The sequence below is a fragment of the Gossypium hirsutum genome, chromosome D10 (genome assembly GCF_007990345.1).
Source record: "Gossypium hirsutum isolate 1008001.06 chromosome D10, Gossypium_hirsutum_v2.1, whole genome shotgun sequence".
NCBI lineage: Eukaryota > Viridiplantae > Streptophyta > Magnoliopsida > Malvales > Malvaceae > Gossypium > Gossypium hirsutum.
This window is the reverse complement of record NC_053446.1, coordinates 17,655,725-17,677,893: the sequence shown is the minus strand read 5'-3', so window position 1 is coordinate 17,677,893 and position 22,169 is coordinate 17,655,725. Positions and strand designations below refer to the sequence as shown.

General features: G+C 33.8%; 1 protein-coding gene across 1 annotated transcript; it reads right to left on the bottom strand.

Annotated features, from left to right (window-relative positions):
* Window positions 1-16,891: 16,891 nt before the first annotated feature.
* Window positions 16,892-20,706, bottom strand: LOC107889823 (uncharacterized). Its single transcript, XM_041102140.1, has 4 exons — window positions 20,038-20,706; window positions 19,450-19,497; window positions 19,187-19,259; window positions 16,892-17,173 (listed from the first exon to the last, which is right to left on the bottom strand). Exons 1-4 carry the CDS (start codon window positions 20,562-20,564, stop codon window positions 16,988-16,990), a joined length of 834 nt encoding a protein of 277 aa, XP_040958074.1. The 5' UTR covers window positions 20,565-20,706; the 3' UTR covers window positions 16,892-16,987.
* Between the last annotated feature and the right edge of the window lie 1,463 nt (window positions 20,707-22,169).

The following is a 22,169-nucleotide window of genomic DNA, read 5'->3' as shown; positions in this document are numbered from 1 at the left end:
TTCGGATCTTACCACCTCCCACAATGTGTCCTATGAATGACACCTCTTGTTGGGCAAATGAGCATTTCTCCTCATTGATGAACAGCTCATTTTCCCTCAAAGTTTGGAACACCTCCCTCAAGTGTCTCATGTGCTCTTCAAGAGATTTGCTATATACCACAATATCATCAAGGTAAACAACCACAAAATGATCAAGAAATGGTTGAAATACCTTATTCATTAGGGTACAGAATGTAGCTGGGGCATTCGTGAGTCCGAAAAGCATCACAAGGAACTCATACGATCTGTACCGTGTCACACAAGCTGTCTTTGGTTCATCCCCCTCGGCTATCCGAACTTGATGATACCCCGATCCCAGATCTAACTTGGTAAACCATCTTGCACTACCAAGCTGATCAAACAAATCTGTAATAAGAGGAATAGGGTACATATTCTTCACAATGATCTTGTTTAGAGCTCGATAATTGATGCACATTCTCAAGGACCCATCATGTTTCTTTTGGAACAATATTGGGGCACCGTATGGGGATTTAGATGGTCTAATGAATCTCGCATCCAAAAGTTCCTTCAATTGTTTCTGGAACTCTTCTAATTCTGGCAGTGACATACGATCGGGGGCCCTTGCCGGTGGCACCACATTGGACTCTAGCTCGATTTTGTGGTCCACCTCCCTCTTGGGTGGCAAAATTTTAGGCAACTGAGCAGGCATTACATCTCGAAATGATTGCAACAATCGACCCACTTCTTTCGGGGTCTCACTAGCAGACTCAGCGGTCTCTTCGATCTTCAAGGTGGCTAAATATGAGACTTCATTTCTACGTACACCTTTAGCAAATTGAATTGCTGACAGTGTTTTTCCCTCAAAGCTTCTTTTCCTTGTCACATTTACCATGTATTGATGTTTCGCGTCCGAAATCACCATGTAATTGCTCGAAGGGGAAATAAGAGCATTAATCTGATCAAGGAAGCTTAATCCAACCACAAAATCATAATCATCAAGTGGTATTACCTTAATGAATACCTTCCCAAACCATTTGTTGAGCTGAAGATCCACTCCTTTTGTAACCCCCTTGATTGGAACACTTTCTGAGTTCACTGTTTTGATCCGACTCACTTCATTATCTATCTTGAGGCCCAGTTTACAAGTAGCCTCCTCGGACATGAACAAATCAGAAGCGTCTGTGTCAACGAGTGCATTCAATTTTCTGCCAGCCACGATGATGTCTACAAACATCAAACCATGGCTCATTCTATCTTTGACACCCCCTAGTATCGAACCAAGGTTGTTATCCACCATATCAGACTCCCCCTTTGCTTCCATAGCCGTGAGAGCGGCCTTCTTTGGGCAATTCTTGATCATATGTGGACCATAACAGTGAAAGCAACTTATAGGCCCACTCTTTTTCTTGTCCCAAGGCTACTTACCATTATCGTTCCTAGTGGGCCTTTCTTTATCTCCCCCACTATTACCCTTTTGATTAAATCTGGGCTTAGAAGAATTGGCATTGTCTTTCTTCCCACCAAATTCAGCAAGCGATTCTGCTACGGACATAGCCTTGGTGAGTTCTTGAACTCCTCGGCATTACAGCTCCTACTTCACCCACGGTTTTAATCCGTCCATGAAGGCAAAGAATGCCTCTTTCTCCCCCATATCTAAGATTTGAATCATAAGTTTGCTAAACTCCTGCACATACTCCCTCACCGTGCCTTGTTGCGCAAGCCGATGCAAATTTGCCCGAGCCTCATCCTCGGCATACTCTGGGTAAAACTGTACTTTGAACTCACATCGAAACTCATCCCAAGTTCCGATTTCGGTCCCACCACGTCTCACATCAATGGACCTACGACGCCACCATAACAAAGCAACGTTAGATAAATACATCGCAGCAGTAGTTACCTTAGTGACATCCTCTGTGATGCCTTTGGCACGAAAGTATTGCTCGATTCCCCACAAAAAGTTGTCCACATCTCTTGGGGACCTTGTTCCCTTGAACTCCTTGGGCTTGGGAACATCAATATTGGGCTTGGGTGCGACAGCAGCTAACCCACCATTGCCCAAAGCAGCCTTGTAGATTGTGAGTTCACCCTTGAGCTTCGCAATCTCCCCTTTCAAGATCGCCACCATAGTCTCAATGGCATCATCTCTATCAGTCAATTGTTCCACACTGTCCAACAAATACACTTTGAGCTGCTCCTGCATAGACTGCAATCCATCATGGAGCCTATCATTGACATAATCAATCCTCTCCTTGATATCCCTCACAGAATTCTCGAGAGTGACGACACGATCCTCTAAAGCTGACAATATGTCCCTCGAGTGACTAGCTTTCCTAGCCCTCCCACGGGTCTCCATTCCCTTAACATTTTCAGCAACTTCTTTCGACATCTTTCAACGATAACTTTGAACCTGGCTCGGATACCAACTGTCACGGACTTAGATTTTTCCCACACGATCCGTGCGGCCTTAGGTAGTTTCTTTGCTTAAAAACGCCCAAGTCAGCCTAACTCACAACGATAAAGGATTCAATAGAATTCCCTCAAGGCTTCCACGAAGAACAGTAAAAGAACGAAGTAAGAACGAGCATTGAAAGATGAACAAAAGCAAGAACACTTGAGAGAAAAGTTTGAGTGAATACTCTCAAAATTCTTATTAACAACTGAATGAATTACAATGAGCAAAGAGGTCTCTATTTATAGTTGAGCCTCAAAGTACATCAAGGGCTACAATTAAAAGCTGTATACAATTAAAACTCTAAGACACGATTAGAAGCTGTATATAATTAGAACTCTAAGATTACATAATCATATCTTCTTGGATCACTTTCCATATTTACTAGGCTCTTGAGATGGGCTTTTAATCTCTCCAGGCACCGGGCCAGTTTGGTTGGGCCAAATGACCTCCCTCAAATACGATGGATCACACAAGTTTGTCATGGTTGCATGCTCCCATGCGCAACCCATGACATGTACACTTGCATATTTTCGTCGTTCCACTATGCCAAACCAATCAACAAGCTAATTATCAAATATAACCTAACATTTATCATTATCAAACAAAATTTACAATTTTAAGACCCACACCTTATTTTTCGCTTTCTCGCAACAACACCCTAGTGAATCTTCCAATTTTCCTTAATAAACCTTTATACAATCCTAAACAAAAATTCAATATAAATTAAATCAATTTACCACTTAACCAACTGCCAATTACCCACTAATGGGTTCAAACCAATTGTTGAATTAATAACCTATTTTACAAATTCAACTAGTTCGATTCCTTACCTTGTATCGATGCAAACCGTACGTACGATTGTTCTTCGGCTTTACGGTTGATTTGAGGCGTTTGGATCAGCATCTAACTCCATAATATACTGAAAAATCAGTAGCTAATAATTATTTAATTCTTTCATTTAATCAATCCATAACATTTACCCTACAATTATGTCAAAACAACAATTATTTTTACACTTAACCGCACTTACGCTTCCCGATTTGTGAGATTCGAATGCCCAAACGATCAATAATATTTTTTCCCTAATTGACATGGGTTTAATAGATTATTAGGAGGGTTCAAGAACTCAAATTAAGGCTGGAATTAATTGGGCAATATTCAAGAAACAAAACAGCCCCTTATTCTACACATATGCGCACGCACCACCATTCATGGTGGTCCAAATTGGGGATGAATTTTAAAATGATTTGAAACCTCATTAAAATCTGGAAAAATACATTGAAAAACATTTAAAATCCCTAAATTCCAGATCTAGAAATTTATGTTTTTAATAGACAAGATTAATTAATAAATTGAAGAGAGAGGAGATCTTAAACAATCTAGTCGAGAGAAAAGACAATGGCACTTCTAGGCGATGTTTGGTATCGATCTTGGAGTTCGAAATTTTAGATTAAGGGATAATTTAATTGAGGGAAAATTGCAGCAATATAGCAATGGAGATGGTGCACAATATTGATGCAAATAGAAGATGATGATGATGATAAAAGGGGAGGTGTAGGCAACGACATCAATGGAGGAAAAAGGGAAAAGAAAAAAAATAAAGATGAAGACAGGGAGAGGGGTTAGGGACGGCTAAGGTAGAAGAAAATGGATTAAAAGATTGATTATTTTGATAAAAAAAATTTATTTATACCTAGGTTTACTAAACTTGGATGCCAACACATAAAAAAACAAGGGAATTTGCAAAAAATTAATATATTTTGGAAAAGTTGAGACTTGAACTTAGGATCTCCAACTAACCTTCAAGCTTTTACATTTAATGAATAACCATTGGGTCAATTCCCTATTTTTTATATATTTCTAAAATTTATGGAGCTAAATTTGGGATGTAACGGCTTTACGCTCCTTAAAGAAATTTCTTCCTCGAAATTACCTGTTTCGAAGAAATAAGGATACTGAAGCCAAACTAAGTCCTCCGGCTCCCAAGTAGCCTCTTCGATGCCATGATTTCTCCACAGCACTTTAAATAACGGAATTTTATTTCATCTTAGCACTTTGGTCTGACGTTCTAATATTCAAACCGGATCTTCTTTAAATGATAAATTCGGTCTAACCTCAATCTCCTCAACTGAAACAATATGCGAGGGATCGGATCGATACTATCTCAACATCGAGACATGAAAGACATGGTGAATATGATCTAACTCAGGTGGCAACTCAAGTTGATAACCCACAGAACCAACCCATTTAAGCACTTGATAGGGACCAATTAATCTAGGGCTTAACTTGCCCTTTCGACCAAATCTCAAAACTTTCTTCCATGAAGAGACTTTAAGGAAAATGAAATCCACCACATTGAACTCAATGTCCTTGCACTTCAAATCGGCATATGACTTTTTTCTATCAGAAGCTACCTTCAATCTTTCTTAAATTAATCGAATTTTATCCTCAGTTTCTATAACCAATTCTGGACCAATCAACTTCCTTTCACCCACTTCAATCCAGCATAAAGTCGAGCGACAATTATGACCATAAAGAGCTTCATAAGGTGTCATTTGGATACTTGACTGAAAACTGTTATTATAAGGAAATTCTGCCATTGGTAAATGCTCCTCCCAACTGCCTTGGAAGTCGATTACACAACTCCTCAACATATCTTCCAATATCTGAATGACCTTTTCTGATTGACCATCGGATTGCGGATGGAAAGTCGTACTGAAATCCAATTGAGTACCCAAAGCCTCATCCAACTTCTTCCAGATCGAGACGTGAATCTAGGATCCAGATCTAAAATAATCGACACTGGCACACCATGCAATCTCACTATCTCAGAAACATAAAGCGTAGTTAACTTCTGGAGAAAGTAATCGGTACAAACAAGAACAAAATGGGCAGACTTAGTCAATCTATCAACCACAACCCAAACTGAATCTTTCTTAGTAGGTGTTAAAGGTAACCCACTAACAAAATCTATTGTTACTCTCTCCCACTTCCACTGTGGAATTCGAATCAGTTGGAGCAACCCTGATGGAAACTGATGTTCAGCTTTAACTTGATGGCAAGTCAAACATTTGGATACAAATTTGGTCACTTCACGTTTAAGACCCAGCCTCCAATACACTTCCCTCAAATCATGATACATCTTAGTACTACCAGGATGTATAGCATAAGGGCTGTTATGTGCTTCCTGAAGTACAGACTGTCTCAAATTCTGATCATTAGGCACACAATATATCCCCTTAAAGCATAAAATTCCATCAGAATTAATCCCAAACTCCTCAGTCGAACCATCCTTGACCTATTTAAACTGAGTTATTAGAGTTTCATCCAAACTTTGTTTATCATTGATTTCTTGAAGCCATGTAGGCCTTACTTGCAATTCAGCCAAGATACCTCCATCATCCAAAAGACTCAAGTGAGTGAACATAACCCTTAAATCAAACATTGCCTTTCTGTTCAAGGCATCAGCCATAACATTGGCCTTTCCGAGTTGATACTCAATCATACAATCATAGTTCTTTAACAACTCAATCCACTTCCGTTGCTTCAAATTAGGTTCTTTCTAGGTGAGTAGATATGTGAGACTCTTGTAATCGGTGTAAATAATACACTTCTCACCATACAAGTAGTTTCTCCAAATTTTGAAAGTAAAAGCAACAGCTGCCAACTCCAAATCATGAGTGGGGTAATTACATTCATGTGGCCTAAGTTGTCTTGAGGCATATGCTACAACTTTACCATCTTACATTAGAACACAATGAAGCCCAACATGCGAAGTATCGTTATACACAACATATTCCTTACCAGATTCTGGTTAAATTAAGACGGGAGGTTCTGTCAACACGGACTTCAACTTTTTGAAACTAGCTTGTTGTCCGTCTTCCCACTGAAATGGAGCATTCTTACTCAACAACTTAGTCAATGGGGCTGCTATCAAGGAAAAACCATCGAAAAACCTTCGATAATACCCAACAAGATCTAGAAAACTCTGAATTTCTAAAACATTCTTCGGTTACTCCCAATCTAGGATAACTTCAACCTTACTGGGATCTACGCGAATACCCTTAGCTGATACTACGTGACCCAAAAACATTTCCTTCAACCAAAATCCACACTTATTAAGTTTGGCAAAAAGTTGTTTTTCATGGAGTATCTGTACCACTCTTAAATGCTCATCATGCTCGATTTTTGTCTTGGAGTAAACAAGGATGTTGTCAATGAAAACCACGATGAACTGATCAAGGAAAGGTTGGAAGATACGATTCATAAGATCCATGAAGGCTGTTGGTGCATTAGTCAAACCAAAAGGCATGACAAGGAACTCGTAATGTCCATAACGAGTCCTAAAAGCAGTTTCAGGAATATCTGATTCTTTCACTTTGAGTTTGTAATACCCAGATCTTAAGTCAATTTTGGAAAAGACAGTTGCACCTCTGAACTGATTGAATAGGTCATCAATCCTTGGTAGAGGGTACTTATTCTTGATAGTTAATTTATTCAGTTGCCGATAATCAATGCACAACCGTAAGGTTCCATCTTTCTTCTTTACAAATAAAACTGGTGCACCCCATGGCAAAACACTAGGTCTAATAAAAACCTTATCCAACAGTTCTTCTAAGTGCACTTTCAACTCCTTACGTTCTTTAGGTGCCATGCGGTAGGGAGTGATGCACATCGGTGTCGTTCATGGTAACAACTCAATTCCAAATTCCACTTCCCTCTTCGGAGGTAACCCTAGCAGTTCATCAGGAAACACTTCGGGAAATTCCCTCACTGTACGAGTACCTTCAACTACAGGATCAACGAAGCTTGCATCTCGAACATAAGCTAAAAATGCTTCGCACTCTTTTCGAACCATCTTTGCTGCTACTAAAGTAGAGATAATATTAGACAAATAATTTCGACGTTCCCCTACCATAATAACTTCTTTCCCAGGCTCAGTTACCAAAGTCACCCTCTTCAATGCACAATCTAATCAAACTTAATGCTCAACCAACCAATCCATCCCCAAAATTAAATTGAATTCATTGAAAGGAAGTTCAATCAAATCGACAAGGAATACCTCTCCTTGAACCTCTAAAGGACATCTTTTATAAACTTTATTGACAAGTGTGGAGGATCCTAAAGGACTGACTACACTTACAATGTTTTCGGTTTCCTCTACCCCAATCCCCAATTTTACAGCCTCATTACAAGCAACATATGAATAGGTAGATCCTATGTCAATCAAAGAAAAATAGGGTATCGAGTAAATAATGAAGGTACCTGCTATGATATTAGACGCATCTCTATCCTCTCGGTTCCTAGCCGCATAAACTAGGACAGGTTGTCTCGCCTCAACTCGGTTCGCACCTTGTGCTGGTGCTCTCTGACCTCGATTACCATTCCTATTTTGATTCTGATTATGGCCCCTCTGAGCACCCTGATTACCTCTCTGATTTTGACCCCCAATTGGGCCTTGATTCTGAGCCGAAGCTTACACCTGATACTGATGATGAGAAAAATTCCTAATCTTATACTACATCGAACCATAAACCAAAGAAGCACCCACCCTCCTCCAACACTCACCCGGATGGCACCTCTAACAATACTGGAAAACCTAAATCTGCCCTTCTCTAGGGTCCACTGCTTCCCTATTCTACGATGGCCTAGCCTCTTTAGCTCGCTTAACAAGTCACGAATTTGGGCCAGTAGGGTCGTTTCTCTTTTGGGATGATCTATTAGTTTCCCTTTCCTCTTACACTCCACGAGTTTAATCTCCTCAATAATTTTTGTCTTCTTAACCAAAGCCTCAAACACACACGCTTGGTGTGGAGCTACCTGAACCTTGAGGTCATACCTTAGACCTTCTTGAAAACGGAAACTCTTATCCTGCTTAGACGCCACCATACTAGGTGCATAGCGGCTCAACCTTAGAAATTCTACCTCATACTCAGAAATTGTCTTGTCTCCCTGTTTAAGTTCAATAAATTTCAACCGTCGGGCCTCCACATAATGAGGGCCCACATATTTACCCTGAAAGGCCCCCTAAAAATAAGCCCAATCAATACGCTCTAGTAGCATTCCTCTAACCACTGATTGCCACCACTGATATGCCTCATCCCTTAACAGAGACACGGCACCCTTAAGTTTCTACTCTGTAGTGCATTCCAAATCCTCTAAAATTCATTCAGTGGTTTCCATCCAGTACTCAGCCACAGTAGGAGTAGTTCCAACAATACCCCTAAACAATTTTGCCCCATTAGAGTAGAGCCTTTCAACAATCATCCCACGACTAACACCTCCTATTGAAGCCCCAACAACCCTATTCAAAGCCCTTAATAAAGCTTGCGTTACTGGATCATTCCAAACATGGTCATCATTCATATTCCCATTTTCCATATTCCCACCCTTAGTAGAAGTTTCAATGTTAACCTTATTCTGTTCATTACCCAATTCTGGCCCTAATGATGCAGCTGACTCAACCGGAGCCTTCAGAGGTCGCCCCCTACGACCCCCTCTACCATGAGTTATCATTCCACGTGCATTCATTTTGGTGTTTTATGGATCTACAATTTTACAAGTAGGAGCTTTTAGTACCTTGTTTTAGTCTTTTACGCACTCACATTTTATAATTCTTTTATAAAAGTTTTATGCAATGGTCTCTATAGTCTTAATAGATTTTCAGTATTGTTTCTATGGACTTGGCATCAGACCTACAGACTTCGTTGTTTCCTGTATAAAACATTTTCCAAATCCATTATGGTTTGTTTTTCCCCAAAATTTTCCCTTTTCATGTATGCATGCATGCAGACTAACTTAAGTAGATTTAAAATCTCAGTCCAAGGTTTTGAACCAAGGTTGATACCACTAAATGTAACCTCTCAAACCTAGCCTAAACATTATGGTCGAATCGAGAAGGCCATACTGGACACTATCCTAATGATAGCTAAAAACCTTCAGTACTTCTTTTTATAAAACCGTGGTTTCTATTGTTAGCTTTGGAAAACGTCCATTTACTTAGTCCAACCATGCTTTAGATCAAATTAGCGAATTATGAGAGTTTTTGTAAAACCTTACTGATGGTGTTGCCTTTGAAAAATCATTTTCTTATCTTCTTAGCAGTAAAAATGTACCATTACTAGTCAAATTATTAATTTAGTCATATATCATGCATAGTCCATTTCAACATATTACAAAAATCATGTATCTATACCAAATATATGTGTCATACATGCATGAAAAACCCCAAAATCTCGAACAGTCCCAAACCACAATTTAAAGAAACTTTACAATCCAAAACCAAATAATAATAAAATAACCTAAAAATATAATTAAGTTAAAATAGTATGACGAAGTAAAGTCTGAAGCCCGTCATATGTCAGCATGCCAATTCCGAGCCTAAGTTCGATCATTACCTGAGAAGTTGAGATAATGGGGTAAGCTTAACAAGCTCAGTGTGAGACTAAGCGAGTATTTAGCATCCATACAGGCAATTTCATAGAGGTACCAATAGCACAATAATAATTTTCAAATGCACATGATCGTCAAAAATGCACATGTGAGATCCCCAGAACCCATACCATCTGCTACCACACCACGAGTTCCCCAGAACCCGTATGTCAAACTCCAATGTATGTGAGCAATGCTCGATGTGGTAAAACCACCAATAATCAATAATGCAGTGAAACTGCCAAATATATAATACGATATAATCGCCAATCCCCTCTGTACTCCAAATGCAGTGCACTGACTAAAAATATATGCGGACTTAAAATGCCACCGGTACTCCACGAAACTCTTCCGTCAACCACAAAATCCCATCCCAATGCACATGCAATATGTCATATAAATTCATACACAATCACATTTCAATACTTTTCAATTTTATTTGGCATACTCAACATGTCCTCAATAATCACATACTTTTAGAGAAAGGAAACAATGTTCCAATTTTCAAATTACCATTAAGATGGTATCCATCAATATCGTTCAATTCACATACTTTACGAATTTCATTGTGCACCAATAGCAACCTTAAGTATATATATATCATAGTAAATATTTCAAGCATTTAAATCATGCATAAAACTAATATCTCAACATTTCATACAATTCCATCAAACATTCTCATACCACATAATATAACTATGCATAAAAATCTCAATTACATTCATAAAGTCAAACTAGCAATTTTGCCAACACATCAATCTTTTAAGGCTCGAAACGTACCTGGTTCGGCCACTCGTAAAAATAATATTTTGGCTACTATGCCAAACCAATCAGAAAGCTAATTATCAAATATAACCTAACATTTATCATTATCAAACAAATTTTACAAGTTTAGGTCGCTTTCTCGCAGCACACTAGTGAATCTTTCAATTTTCCTTAATAAACCTTTACACGATCCTAAACCAAAATTTAGTATAAATTAAATCAATTTACCACTTAACAAACTCCCAATTACCCACTTATGGGTTCAAACCAATTGTCGAATTAATAACTATTTTACAAATTCAACTAGTTCGATTCCTTACCTTGTATCGATGCGAACCGTACGTACAATCATTCTTAGGCTTTACGATTGATTCGAGGCGTTTGGATCAGCATCTAATTCCATAATATACCAAAAAATTAGTAGCTAATAATTATTTAATTCTTTCATTTAATCAATCCATAACATTTACCCTACAACTATGTTGAAGCAACAATTAATTTTACACTTAACCGCACTTACACTTCCTGATTTGTGAGATTCGAATGCCCAAACGATCAAGAACTTTTTCCCTAGTTGACATGGGTTTAATAGATGATTAAGAGGGTTCAAGAACTCAAATTAAGGCTGGAATTAATTGGGCAAGATTCAAGAAATAAAACATCCCCCTATTCTTCACATATGCGTACGCACCACCGCCAATGATGGCCAAAATTGGGGTTGAATTTTAAAATGATTTCAAACCTCATTAAAATATGGAAAAATACATTTAAAAACATTTAAAATCCCCTAAATTCCAAATCTAGAAATTTAGGTTTTTAATGGACAAGATTAATTAAGAATTTGTAGAGAGAAGAGACCTTACACAATCTAGTCGAGAGAAACGGCAATAGCACTTCTAGGCGATGTTACTGTGTTGGATGAGAACATGTGATACCCGAATATGTGATTGTGTGATACTGGTTCTGATTCATAACCATGCATGTAACTTTATCGAAAATCTATTGTTATTCATTGAGATTTGATAAATCTATTCTGTAAAGCGTAGATTCTCATGCCTTTTGTTCTGTTATTGTATGACAACATGTTCTACATGCTTATCATTTTGATTCTGTATATGCATGCCATGACACATTTCATGGGGTTTGGGAATGATGTAAAAGGATGAAGTATTTGGCAGTATAATGATCTGCATTATGTAGTGGTTTATCCACAATTCTGTCTAGCAGCTTGTCTGCAACACAGTGACTTAACCACATATATTTGATCTGGCAGTTTTAATTAAAATTCTAGTGGTCGGTCCAAAATTATCTATTAGTGTGATTTGGTTAGATGAGTTCAAGGGAATTATATTTTGGTGTGTAGCAGAGTTGGGTAGATTGATTTCTGAAAAATTTGCATTCTGACTTTCTGGAAAATACCACATTGGCATAACCAAACATTCTTTGATTGTTTGTATGTTTGTTATGAAAATCTTTGTCATATTCTGATTTGTTCTGTTCTTGTTATATGATTGTTACGAAGTTCTCTGCGTCACTCTGATTTGTATATTGTGTTCTGTATAATTTATGTTGAGTTTAGCTATACACTGACCGTTATAGCTCATCCCTTTGTTTTATCTTTGATTGTTCAAGTAACTCTTTGACTAAGGACCGGACGACGAGTGGGAGTTCAGATTGTTTTCCTTCTTAATGTAGATGGGGTGGTTTTCGTTATTATTTGTTTTGGAACTTTTGGGTCTATAATCTATAAATTGGTTTGAAATCGTGTTTTGTTTGAAATGTGAAACCACAAAATTACACAAGTCGACAAAATGGATTTTGGTTTTTAAAATTAAAAATTTCGAAAAGATTTTTTCCCTGTAAAATAATTAATTTCTCAAATGGGTTGATGCAATTTCTCTAGATTCAATCATAACTTTTGGGCCGAGTTTGGGGTGTTACATAAAAATTTTAATGAAATTAGTAAAGAAATTTATAACTTATTTATAAGGTCAGTGTGAGATATGAGAGTGTTCTCTAGTCAATATTGGATTAAAATTAACTTTTAATGAAAATAGTGAAGAAAGTAACACTTATTTATTGAGCAAGTACGAGCATGAGAGTGTTTTCTAGCCAATGTAAGATTAAAATTAACTTTTTAATGAAAATAGTGAAAAAAAACTAACACTTATTTATAAAGCAAATGCGAGCATGGGAGTGTTCTTTAGCCAATGTAGGATTAAAATTAACTTTTTAAGGGAGCAAAATTATTTTTGAATGAAAATAGTGAAGAAGTGAGCTATGAGAGTATTATCTAGTCAATGTACTTATTTATAAGGTAAATGTGAGATATGAGAGTGTTCTTTAGTCAATGTGGGATTGAAATTAAATTTTTAATGAAAATAAAGAAAAAAAATTATATTTATTTATAAGGTATATGTGAGCATGTGAGTATTCTCTAAACAATTAAAATTATCTTTTTAAGGGACTAAAATTAATTTTTAATGAAATAGTGAAAAAGTGAACCATGAGAGTATTTTATAGTCAATGTATGATTAAAATTAACTTTTTAATGAAGATAGTGAAAAAAATATCACTTATTTATAAGGTAAATATGAGATATGGGAGTGTTCTCTAGGCAATGTTGGATTAAAATTAAAATTTTTTATTTCTTAAATTATATCTAAAAACATGTATCTTTTTATTTTACCAATTTATCTAAAATAAAATAAAATAAATGGTAGTTCTAGGCTATTTCGAAACCAATAGAGCTCTTCTGTATTAATAAAATATTATATATAAATAATTTTAAACTATAACCTCTTTCTCATAAATTTCTTCAACGAAAAAAAAAACTCTAGATAATTTATAAAAATAGTGAAGAAATTTACACTTATTTATATTATAAGTGTGAGTTATGAGAGTGTTCTCTATTCAATGAGGGATTAAAAATTGGTTGTATAAACAATTGCCACATGTTAACAAAAAAAGTATGTCATGTGTCAAGAAATTAGGTTGTCCACATCAGCAGGTCCCCTTAGCCTCTATTTATGTCCCTCCTTGTAAGGTAATTTTCGTCTCATACCAAGTAATGTTTTACATTAGGTGTGAGCAAAACTCAATTTGATTCAAGTTAATCAATTTGAGTAAGTCAAGTTATTTGAGTTTTCATATCAACTCAAATAATTATTTCGAGTTAGCCAAATCCATTTAACCAAAACCACGTTACTTTTGAAGTTTAGACATTTTTACATTTCTTGTTTTGATGTAAATATCTTTGGGGTCTCTGTCAATTTTAAAAACGAGCAAATTAATATTATATTTCTTTTTAATTTTAAAAATTTGACCAACTATAGTTTTAAAAGTTATATAATATTAAAATAATTTGGTCAAATTATTTGTTGGATTGTTTTATGGTTCACTAGCTAAATATAGAGGTGCGACCAGGTCGAGCCGAGTTGGATTTGGGTTAATCCCATGCAAGGTATTTAGACCAAGTTTTCTAGTCCGGACCTGACTCGAAAAAGGACATAATTTTTTTCCCAAGCCCAACCCAAAAGGTAAACCTGAGCCCGACCATATTTGATATTTTTAATATATAAAAATAAAATTTTTAAAAAATATAATATACTAAATGCATTAAAAACTGCTAAAATAATTTTTTTCTAATACATTAAAAAATATTTATATAAAAAAACACTACCATAAATGTAATAAATGTTTAATTATATTAAAAATAAATATAATAAATATTTTTTATTAAATATATTTTTTTAAAATTTTATATTTTGGGTTGAATTATTTAGTTGGGTAAGTTTTTTTTTAGGTTTTGGGTAATAAGTTTAATTGTTATTGGGTTAGTGATCTAATATAAACGTAAATATATAATTATTATTTAACATATATAATTAATATAATATTTTTATAACATAATATATTTAGGCTGAGGCCAAAAAATCTTGCTCAAGGTATGACCCACATAGAAAACGAGCATTAAATTTTACCTAAGCCCATTTTTTGGGCAATGTATTTTTGTCCAAACCCTCCCATTTTTCGGACGGACCTTCGGGCCTAAGTGAGTGGCCCAACCTATGAACAGTTCTAGGTGAATATAGAGAAGAGATAGTTGATTGTTAATAATTGTATTAGGTTAAATTATGGTATTAGTAGTTGTGCTATGCGTAAGTTGTGGATTTAGTCCATATACTTTAATTTGGTCAAAGTCAGTCCCTGTACCTTTAGAATTTTAAAATTTTAGTCTTGGCCAAATGGTAATTGTTAAATTCATTAAATTATGCTATTTTTAAAATTTGATACAACAAACATATTATTACACGTGTAATATTATGTTGGCTTGATATTTCCACATATTATTTAAAAATCAGTTAATAGATTTAACGATTGTCATTTTGCATTAAAATTGAAAATCTGAAATTCAAAAAATATCATGGCTAAGAACGATTCGGTTGGAGAACATTGACTAAATCTACAATTTTACACATAATACAAGAATAAAAGTAGAATTTAACCAAATAGATTTAATTGTTACCATTTGGTTAGAAATAAAATTTCAAAAATTAAAAAGTACAAGGACTAAAATTAAACAAATTAAAATTTAAATTCTAAATCCACAACTTACGCAAAGTAGAGGTTTAATAGCATAATTTGACCATCGTATTATACTAAGTGAGCTTGAACAGTTGTATTAATCAAATTAGGCTTAATTTAATAAACAGCCCTCAAACCATACTACTTTTTTAGTTAAGCACCTCAACTTTTTTTGGTCTAAACTACAATTCCGTAACTATTATGGGCCCTTATTATTTATCTATGTTAAAAAAACCTCTTGAGCCAATCAAGTGTTAACACATCACATTTTTAGTAATATAAAAACATTAAATTTAATATTAAATAAAAATTAAATTGTTATTTAATATAAGATTCTCTCTCACATAGATCTTCACCTTTTTCTCTCCCCCTTTATTTGCAACACGAAAAATGAAAAAAGACGAGGGCCAGTGTACATGTAAAAGAATATATATTGGAGGGGGGAAAAGAACACGAAAAACCCTAGATTTAATGGGAAAAAATCTGAAAAAACTGTGGGGGGAGGGGGGAGTAGAAAAGAAAACGAAACAATGAGAAAAGAACGTGAAAGAAAAAGAAAAAAGAACATGGGTGATTTGAAGAATAAGAAGAGAGCCTGAGGGAGAGACCGGAAATAAAAATAATTTAATTTAATCTAATATATATTATTTAAATTAACATATTGGAACGTATATGGTGATATTCAGTTTTACCTAAGTTAAACATCTGCCAATTTTCACATTCTGATAGGTCGAAAACAAATTGAATGATGACATTTGCCTTATTAAATTAAATATAATATTTGAATAAAATGATCAAAATTACAACTAATATATTCAACATTTAATTACATGCACACCCATGAATTAGTTTTTTTATTGTTTATATTTATTTTACGGTTTATATTTAAAATTTGTGATTACCTCTTTTAATAATATTTTTAAAAAAAATTTGAATCTTATTCTCTTCTTGAGGACGCAATGTAATGTCATCGGTTGAGATAAGCTCAATTTTTTATTTAAAAAATAAATTATTTTCTATAATTTATCTAAATATATTTTTAGTATTATACTTTTTCCTGTCCTACTAAACTTGTTATAATTAAAAAAAAAATTCAAACTTTAATCTCTTGTTCTTTAAAATTTATTATAAATAATCTTTAAAAATATATATTATAAAAGCATTCAATGAAGTATTAAGTAAATATATTTTTATAAAATTTAATTAATTAAAATATTTGAATAATTGAGATCAAAATTCAAAATTTGGCCTAAAAATGAAATTTTTACAACGATAGTGAAAGTAAAAAAAGTTAAAAAATAAAAAGCTACTTATATTTTAAATAAAAATTCAATTCAATTAATTGCATTTTTTTTTTGAACTTTTGACTGAATCCAACCAAACTGCAAATTCCATTATAGCAGAGCTTGGCAGATACAATGTAAAAAATGGCTACAAATTTTAATTACCCAATCTGCTACATAAGACTCTAATTGCCAATTACATATCCGCCTACAAATGTGATGATTTAGTATGGCTACTTCACAACAATTTTGCTGTCATGAAATAAATTTTAGATTGCCCTACTAAGTATCCTATATATGGTGCACATTATAGTTCAACAAGATAATCATAAAAAGAAGAAGATAGATTCATCAGTCCATGCACGACGAAAACTAAATAAAAATTAGATGCAGCTATTTAACTAAATCAATATATACATTTGAAGAACGTGGCATATTATATATAAAAAGAGGTAGAGAAAGGTGAGCATTAGTTGAAAGCGCATCGCCTGCCATAGTATAAAGACATCAAATGATTATTTGCAGAATTGGTTTGAAGTGAGTAATGGTGGAAGGTGGATTCAGATTCAAGGAATCTAGGCAACCACACACTGTCTCTTACTTGCTTCAATGTTTGTGTATGCACCAATCTCTGCCCCATGCATGATATCTCTACCTGCCATGCATCCACATTAAGTTGCAATTTGAAACTAAGAATAGAAGAAATTAAAAAGAAAATTTGACCTTTCGACATTATTTTCAAGTCGAAAATTAATAGTCACATGATTATGATTAACTAATCTTACTATTAACAATGATGAAAAAACAATAAGATAAATTGTAATAATATAGTTTTAATTTTTCTTAAATTATATGCATAAAATTATGTTACAGACAAGCATAAAAGTTGTATAATAAGTATAGATAAAAATAGTATAAATAATTAATATTATATGATAATATAATTAATATGATTCCTTAAAAAAATAAAAATAATATACAAAATAATATTTGTATCTAGTATATTAATATAAGTACAAATGGTGGGCAGAAAGATAGAAAAATACAAAAACATACATAATGCAATTGATAGAATAAGATAGAGAAGGTATGGTGGTTGTAGGGACTATAGAAAAGGTAGAGGACAAACAAGCTTACATATAATTGCCCAAAAAAGAATATGGAATTTATTTAAAGGGTCAGTTTCAGCGGGAAATCTTATCATCTATCTATGTCATAGATTTAGCCTCCATTCATTTTGAATATATACATTACAATTTTTATTTTACCTTTCTCGAAGTTTCTATGCATTTTTAATATACTATGCTACAATTCAATTCAGTGAAAACATATAAATAATTATATATTGAAAAAAATAAAATTTAGAAAATATTTGTTTTTTACTATTATTAATAAATGGAAAATAATATCTTATTAAAAATAAATGACATATTTATCCTTGATAATTATATTATAATGAAATTTTGATTTTTTTATAAAGTGGCACCAAACTTAATTTGTCAGTATAGATATAGATAGATAAACATATATATTCTTCATAAATGTATATATATAATAAAACATTTATATGCAAAAATATTATGTTGGTAAATAGAATTATAATATGGATGGTTATTATTTGATATATTTACAGTGATAAAATTTCACAAGTAGATTTAAGAAACCGTCCACTACTCTTAATTGATATTTTAAAAGAGTTAATATTTGGTACTTTATTCTATAAAAAATCTTAAAAATTTATTATGTATATCTCTTTTTTTAAATATTTATATTTTAAATATTTTATTATATTTTTATGGGACACTTGTCAACCTTTAACCTTAATTATGGAGTCCACTGATAGTGTATCAAAATAAAATATTAGGCAAATTGGGTGCATACTTTTTTTTTTCTATAAACAACCTTAAAAAAATTATCATATTTTTTTTAATATTTCACTATATCTTTATAAAATATTTTTCAATAATTTAATACTACTGGTAGAGTCTAAAAATTTCATCAGAACATTATACCAAATATTATTCTTTTAAAAAATAAAAACTAAATAGGAAATGTTTGTAATGAATGTAAAGGAGGTGTGCATACTTCTATCACGCATGCAACAATGGATTTGAAACCGTCAATTCTCATCCCTAAAATCTCATCATCATTTCAACCCTCTCCTCGGACAATCCCTAAAAATCTCAATATTTTCTTGTGTGATGAGATCAAGTTTGGATTATTTGATGTGTTGTGTCAAATTAAAATCCTCAAAAAGTGGGGAGAGACCCATCCAAATCCTTTAGAGTTTTAATTAAGAAAGGAGTAGCTACTATCCTCCAACACCCAGCCACAATAAAAAGAGGTGGTGTCAGAAATGGAGAAGTGAGGCAATCGAATGGTCTATATTTATATCCCCCAAAAACCCTAACTCAATCAAACCCAAAGGGCAAAATGAGTGAATCTGCCACTGCCGGCTGCCATGTGATTTGCTATTATTACCATATTTACATTATTATCATCTGCTTAAAAAACATGACCCACGTAACGCTAGAAACACCTTGTCACTTCAACCAACACAACAATCAACTTTCATGCACTACATTGCATTTGCATGCCTATTTCCTTTGTTGTCGGAATAATAATAATAATAGAAATAAAATAAAATAACAAGGAGCGTATTAATTACCTCAGCTTCGTTGGAGAGACCAAGCTTTCTAACCAGGTACTTTTTAACCATGAAAATCGTCACGTTCTCGTCCCTTTTTTTGATGTTTTCATTTTATTTAAAACAACAAAACAAAACCCAAAAAGAAAAGCAACGTCAGCTTTTTCTCACTCATTTTGCTGAACACCATCATTAGCTAGTTGAAAGATAGGAAAAAGAGAAAAACACACACACACACGACAGTGATACGATCAACTATTCACTGCTAACGTGCACCCACTTACTTCACTCTAATGTATGCCTTTGGTATTTGAGGCAGTGCTTCCCCGTTCCTGCCATTTCATAATGTAAATACCAATTAGCAACTAAATAGTACATTAAAGGCAGATTTAAATGGTAATTGCGCATGTATTATTTACAACAAATATGCGAAAACCATTACATCAACCCTGATTTAAATTAATATACGTGCATTAATTTCTTTCTATGGGATCATCATTATGGAGCAAGGATTTTTGTTCCTTTTATTTCCTTTCATGCCATTACTCAAATGATGTGTTCTTTACATCTATAAACTAACCCACTACCTAAAACAATAGAAAACCAAAAAAAAAAATCCTTTTTTCAGGTTTTGCTAAATGAAGAAAATTAATGTATGTAGGAAATGGAAAATGGTAGTATAGTACTGTGTAGAAAGGGAAGAAACGGAAAAATCTGAGAAAATAGATAAAAGAGGTTAATGATGAATTCAGATGAAGAAAACGAAACGTTGATGAGGGAATATAAGCAAAAAAAAAAAGATGGAGCATGTGAAAGAGAGAGCGTGCGATGTGTATTAATGATGGTCAGATTGAAAAAAGAATAGAGCTCACCGGTTGGTATATGAGTGAAGGGTAAACCACAAGCCAGAGTGGGGTCTGGTTCTTGGTATGTAATGATGGGAGTTATTGGGAACCGGCACTTGCCAGTCATTGAAGCAACCTGAATTCATGTGGCACGGCCACCACCATGCCATGTCATCGTAATCATCATCATCATCACCATAATCATCGCCTCCATCTTGATTTCGCCACACGGCCATCTGCCCATAATTGCCACCTTCATCATCATCTTCATGAGTCTCTGAATCTATTCCTAGACTTAAACCTAGCTCCAACCCTTTAGTACTATTACTACTACTACAACCAGGTGGCTTCTGCTTAGCTTTGAGATGTGAAGAAGCAGCGGCTGAAACTGGAAAAGGAACGGCAATGTTAGGGTTGGGTTGATGTTGCCCGTCATCTTGTTTCTTTGGTGCAATGCTAAACCCTAACCCTAACTCAAGCCATTCATTCTCTTCTGAAGATGGGCAGTTGTGAGTATCCTTACTGGTTCTCTCAGAATGCGAAAGATAGGCCATTTCCACCACCCACTTGTTGAGGATGTGTTTGGCAAATGTTAAAAATGAGGTAGTGTTGGTTTCACCCTTTTAGAAAACGGCAAACTTTGCCTGCAGCAGGTTCTAAGTTCTAACCACACTCACCCCCCAAATATTCACCCTCAAAATCAACCCTCATTTCTCGTATATATTCATTCCATTTATTTATATTTAATAATTTCAGAAAAAAATTATTTATTTTATTATTAACATGATATGTTCCGAGATCAATAATAAAAATATAAACTAACAACACTTCAAATACAGTTCTTATATTATATTTAAGATTGTATACATCAATCAAAACTAACAGTAAAAACTCAAGTAGACATGTCATGGCCGGTGAGATTGGACGTGAGTCGAATTATTTCCAATCCTATTGGTTCGGTTTGTAAAGAATTTATATTATTTTGATTTTTTTCAAATCTAATTAAATTAATTTTAAACATATTATTTAACTATGGATTGCATTATAATAAAATCAATTTACCATAGTTAAATAATATGTTTAACCATATGTTAAATTTAACATATTATTTAACCATATTTGCTCTTAAAATCAATTAGAATTGCATTTGGATTAGAATATTTAATTTCAAAATAAAAGAATAATGATAAATAAGAGAATATTAATACATCAATTTCATGTACTATCAATAAATAATAATATAATATATTATTATTAAATAAAATATAAAATAGTGAAAATTTTATAAATAAATACTAATAATCTTATTTTAATAGGATAAAAATAATTAATAAAAAATAAATACTAAACTTCAAAACCCTAAATCTCAATTATAAATCCAAAAGTTATTAATATATATTTTTAATAATTATAATTAATTAATATTTATTATATTTAAATAAAAATATTAGCATTTATTTATAATTCTTTCATTTAATAATGAGGTGTGCATGCATCAATAATTTATATTTGTAATTACAAATATTTTGGCGAAGGATTTGGTGATTATATTGGGTTGGAACTATATTAAAGTAAAATGACATTAGATGTTGAAAAAGAATTACAAGATTTAAAATTGACTTAAAAGAGAGAGAAAGTGTAGCCGTCGGTCAAGAGGTCATGATGATATATAGTATATAGTTGGATCCCTTGTTGTTGATGTGTTGTCTTAAAACTCCACACGGGGAAGTTACCCTATTCTTAGGGCGAATAGATTGCTCTTTTGTGAGCCCTCCATGCATCTCATGGTTTCATATCTTTCTCATGTCTCTACAGATAAAAGAAGAAACTATGGGTAGGATTGTGATTTTGTTGTTGGTTTCTGGTTTCTACATGTATCAGCACGCAACTCAAGACAAAATAATTACTAGTGTGTGTTTAGTGTAGGTGAAGAAGAAGATTTTGGGCTAAGCGTGGCTTTGCTTCTTGCTTTAGCCTTTAGTACGAATTGTAGCCATTGCATCGACCCATACCACAACCGATCCTACTCAACTTTGTCTTCCCTATAAAATCGGTAGCCCAGAGGCTCACCACTCAATCACCAGGTTTGGACAGGATTTGCTTTTGCTTGCTCTATACTTTCAACTTCTTTTTTCACAATTGTAAAGAGTGTGAAAGCA

Coding starts and splice junctions, on each gene's coding strand:
- LOC107889823 (XM_041102140.1), bottom strand. CDS start 20,564: ATGGCCTATCTTTCGCATTCTGAGAGAACCAGTAAGGATACTCACAAC. Junction 19,498..20,037: donor CTTCACTCATATACCAACCG/GTGAGCTCTATT, acceptor ATGAAATGGCAG/GAACGGGGAAGCACTGCCTC. Junction 19,260..19,449: donor AAGGCATACATTAGAGTGAA/GTAAGTGGGTGC, acceptor CATCAAAAAAAG/GGACGAGAACGTGACGATTT.